This window comes from Glandiceps talaboti, chromosome 7 (genome assembly GCF_964340395.1).
Source record: "Glandiceps talaboti chromosome 7, keGlaTala1.1, whole genome shotgun sequence".
Lineage (NCBI taxonomy): Eukaryota > Metazoa > Hemichordata > Enteropneusta > Spengelidae > Glandiceps > Glandiceps talaboti.
In genome coordinates, this window is record NC_135555.1 from 18,543,373 (window position 1) to 18,548,665 (window position 5,293).

General features: G+C 38.3%; 1 protein-coding gene across 1 annotated transcript; it reads right to left on the reverse strand.

The window, feature by feature from the left end:
* Positions 1-1,052: 1,052 nt before the first annotated feature.
* Positions 1,053-3,419, reverse strand: LOC144438045 (histamine N-methyltransferase-like). The gene is made up of 3 exons (XM_078127078.1): positions 3,260-3,419; positions 1,998-2,281; positions 1,053-1,196 (listed from the first exon to the last, which is right to left on the reverse strand). Exons 1-3 carry the CDS (start codon positions 3,417-3,419, stop codon positions 1,053-1,055), a joined length of 588 nt encoding a protein of 195 aa, XP_077983204.1.
* Positions 3,420-5,293: the final 1,874 nt, after the last annotated feature.

Consider the following 5,293-nt stretch of genomic DNA (forward strand, 5'->3'; position numbering starts at 1 on the left):
AGTTAGAAGACCGACACTTGAACTAGAAGACAGACACTTGAGTTAGAAGACCGACACTTGAATTAGAAGACCGACACTTGAACTAGAAGACCGACACTTGAGTTAGAAGACCGACACTTGAACTAGAAGACCAACACTTGAATTAGAAGACCGACACTTGAGTTAGAAGACCGACACCTGAACTAGAAGACCGACACTTGAATTAGAAGACCGGTTTTTTGAACTAGAAGACCGACACTTGAACTAGAAGACCGACACTTGAATTAGAAGACCGGTTTTTTGAACTAGAAGACCGACACTTGAATTAGAAGACCGGTTTGTCGTTATCGGCCACGGTATCATCGGCCACGGTATCATCGGCCACGGTAGTGTTCACATATCAAGCAGCCTCAAGACATTACTAACTCAATGTGATGAGTAATCACAACTTGCATGTTTGTATAGTTTGTCAGCAAATGCTTTCTGTTCCCTTCAAGGCTTGTCATTTTTTAACTATACATGGAAGAGACCTCATATGATAAGACTGGTTGCTGTTTTCTTTTATGATTATACTTTCTTGAACTTACCAAACTGATGGCAAATAATCTCTTTTTAAATGGAAACAGCTGTATCATTTACCATTTACGTAACATACTATACAGCCATCCATCAGCTGTTGACATCCGATGAACTGATGAACACATGAGCATGTGAGACATCCTACATACATACATACATACATACATACATGCATACATACATACATACATACATACATACATACATACACACACATGCATACATATAATACGTGTATAAAAGTTATAAATTTATCGCAAAGCTAACATTTTATTTCCTTTCTTACTAGAACTTCAAACTTCTTGACATGATGGATGCTGGACAGCCTTGGTAAAAAGGATGTGTGAATTCATGTTTACTATGTACAAATGTAGGTGTTATTGTTTATGTATCAGTGTCTCTCTGACAAGAGGCCACAAATGTGGCCAATAAGATAATATTAAACTGAAAACAAATAGAGAATGACAGACAGATCCAAATATTTCTAAAGCTAATCACACAAGAGGATACTTAAAACTAATCTCTGGCTCTCCTTTTGTATACTTGCTTATTAGGAATGACAACTTCTCAGAGGTTGGGATACAGGCCACCTGTGCCATCGAATCAAAGGTTCTTCTCCAAGAACATGATGGGGTCACCTGTGTAATTTGCATAACATAAACAAAGATTGCTTTTGCCTCAGATGACCTTGATGGTTGTGAGCCCAAGCTAGATCAGATGAGAGGGCATGTAACACTAATTTGCATAACATAAGCAACTCCCATGTGCATAACTTAGGGATTACCAATTGTAGCTTTGCCTTTAATTTTGTCATGAATGAATATAAGGTCATGAATGTGATGATGTCATCTCATCACAGTTAACCCCCTTCACTGATACAAGTCTCCGGGCTTATGCATTCACTGATTGTTTCGTAATCACTCACTCAGGTTTTTATTTCATGCATTTTATAAAACAGACGTGTGCTTAAACAAAAGTATTTTAATCCAGAAAAGAAAGAAAAGAAAGAAAAGCCCGGAAACTCAAGCAAGTCTAATAGTAGTGTCCATTTAATATTTACCAAATATTAATCAACTATCATAACAGAAATGTATTAGAATTATTGCAGTAGTTTCCACACACACACACACACACACACACACACACACACACACACACACACACACACACGCACGCACACAAACAAACAAACAAACAAACAAGCCAACAAATAAACAAACTATTACTATAACATTACCATCCTTACCACCACCACCACCATTTGTCATCATCACTTTCTATAATTGACACGGCTTCATTTATCCTTCTTTTGCTATGCTTTGTTTTTTTAACTATAGCATACTATTCCTGTCATAAAAAAATTACAATTTATTTATTTATCTTCTAGCTAAAATGAAATCATGATTATTATTGACGTAATTTTGATTCCCTTTCCTAACTCCCATTTCACTCATGAACTGCAAAACATCTCGCACTAAAATTGGTGGTGCTGTTGTACGGAAACGTACTGCATGGGTCATGAAATCAAGAAGCAAATTGCCTTCATTTGAGTCCTCAACAAAACATTCTGTAACATCAATATCTGCTTCCAGTGCGATGACCTTGATGTCTTTGGCGTTTGATCTCTTCAGACTTGCTTCGATTAACTCAGGTGTGATCTTTCTCGCCCGAGTACTCAATAAAACAGGGAAGTTTGCCCACAGTACAGGAAAGATATTGTTCACTGAAAGAAAAAATAGCGCCAATGGTATTGTAGCACAGCTATATCTGATTGTTGCTGTGGGCGTGGTCTTGTTGCTAGGCATATTTGCATACACTTTCGAAATCTTTATTCACTTGCCTACCCTTTCCCAGTTTTCATCTTTGCAATATAAACCATCATTTGGATGGGAGTAGTTTTGTTGCAAGGCACATTAAAATACATTTGTTTATTCTTTATTCACTTACTTACCTGTCTCTATTGTAATCATTATAATATGCATTATCACTTCACTGTTGCTAAGAACATGGCCATGGTTGCTAGGGCCAGTTGTGTCAAAATGTTTTGAACAAAAACTGCAGATAACACCACCAGAAACATAGCTCCCTAGTTTCAGCCCCATACCCTTGTAGTTTTCAAGATATAAGTTTCTGACCAAAATTGAGATTTCTCGACCTAATTTGCATATTGCTGATGCGATTATCATATTGTGACTACATCTTTATGTACACATCCCTATAGGCATCCCCATTAAAGTTCATCCCAATCCGCGCAAAAGTTTTGAATTACAGATTTTTTGACCAAAAAGACACATTTGGCCCAAATTTGCATGTCCCTCATGGGATCACCACGTCATGACCAATTCTTAAACTAAACACCCGTAAGAACGCTGCCACTAAATATCAGTCAAATCTGCTCCACCCACCCACCCCTACTCCACCCCATCCCCGTCACCCATTTGGTGAAACACAATAAATTCTTCAGAGCATTGCTGAGGTCCTTAAACATCTAAAAAATATGCTTCTAATATATGCATTAAATATAATTGTGCGGAAATCCTTTCAAATAATATAATTAATATTGTTCCACAAATATCTTTTTTTGGGGGTGAAAATCTAGAGAGAAAATTGGTTGTATAAATTATACTATATGCATTTTCCCGTATGCCAGGATGTATGGAATGGTTTTAATGATAAGTTGTAAGTACAGATCGATTCTCACCTGACGTCACTAGGAATATTAATGTACCACCGTCATTGAGTTTTGAATAAAGCCACCGAACTATCTCATCTGGGTCACAGACATAATAGAGGAAATTTATGCCAACGATGCAATCAAACATCTCATCTTCAGAAACACTCATATACTCTTCAATAGTCATGAGTTTGAAGTCAAAGGTCACATCAGGAAGAGAACAACTTTTTTCAGTCAGGTTCTGCTTAAACTTCTCTGTTAAGGCCGTGCTTGGGTCAACAATCGTAGCCTTAATGGAACGAAATGATTTTTGCATATGTTCCAAGAGTGTTATATCAGACATTCCTGTGTTTAGGAAAGTGAAAAGGGATAGTCATGAATTTACATTCATACATCAGGAGTTGACAACGAAGATGTTCGAACACACAATCAATCAATCAATCAATCAATCAATCAATCAATCAATCAATCAATCAATCAATCAATCAATCAATCAATCAATCAATCAATCAATCAATCAATCAATCAATCAGTCAGTCAGTCAGTCAGTCAACGAACCAACCAACCAACCAACCAATCAACCTACCTACTACATACCTACCTACCTACCGACCTACTATACCAATCAATCAATCAATCAATCAATCAATCAATCAATCAATCAATCAAAAGTATTTGTAGCCAAAATCCGACATAACATAATGCTGTACAGGAACAATAGTAAGCCGTCGTATATTACGATATGTCGTCATGAGACATTTAAAAACAAGCGTACATCCATTCAAATGAAAATCCAGTTGGATTCCACATGCAGCAGAAAGAATATTAGAGAACTACCTCTTTGGCTTGGACTGATATAGTTTAATATTGGTTAGCCGTCATTGTGGCGTTGCACAGCAGTTGGATATGGGTGATACGGAGCAAGTGTTGGATCTGAGCGAGGGTTAACGTATCGCTAACTATTGCCAGCTGTGACCATTTTGAACAGATGACAATGATACATTGAAGAATTGAAAGTATTTACCATCGCTAGGCGTTATTTGTTTGATCTTTGACGTTTATTTTTTTGTATATTTCCAAGCTCGCAAATTTAATCTTATCAATTCTGTGTCGAGGTATGTATGAGTACCTCTAAAGGTACTATGCGACCCAAAGTGATACTATCAGTTTATAGTAGCAGTTGCTGTGTGATACCCAAAGTGCTATATAGCAGAAGCTATCTCAGACAAGAGTGCGACTTTGTAGCACTCGCTATCTGCAACGAAAGTGATAGTCGCACTCTTTGTAGCAAAAACCATTCTGCGACTAGAAATGAATATGAAAGTACCGGAGTGGCCAATACTGTGTCGTTCCTTTCACTCGTGCTTTGCACTCGCTAGGCAACCCATTGGTTCGCCCTCTAGTGGTGAACATAGCAACAACGCCAGCTCCTATGGTGCGTTCCTGTCTCCTGTGTGCTGGCTGAGTCAGGACTTAGCCGAAATCAACCAAAGGAGAAGTGTCTATGCTTTATTTCATATTCATATGCAAAGAAACGAAAAATCGTAAGATGTTTAGACAATTTTCATGCATGCAATGTACTCACCAGAACCGCTACCAACGCCTAGGTACCGAAAGACGGGTGTATCCCCGGATGTATCATTGACTTGTGTTCTTGCACAACGATGATTCTCAAGTATTATCTTCGGCAAAAGGTTACTGCAAGCCGTTAATGTTTTTGTGTGTCGATCAGTCTTGGTTAGGTACGTCTTATAGGCCTGATCATACCAGCCAAGATCATCTGCCAATGTAGTAAACCTAGCCGGGGTTGCCATACTCATATACTGTACAGATACATGTATTTAGGTCAATGACATTTAAAGTCGCCAATGTTTGCACTTTGAGACTGGTTCATATTCTGTTCAGGAATCGAACACGTAATCAAGTATTTGTCAATTGTCGAATTAAGATTGAGAGACCGGTCAGTGTATTTTGGCCTGGGTGGCAGGGGGGGGGGTGGATTGATGGTGGAGGGTAATCCTGTTTTGGTAATTTTCAATGTGTAGGGGAGGGGGAGGTCAT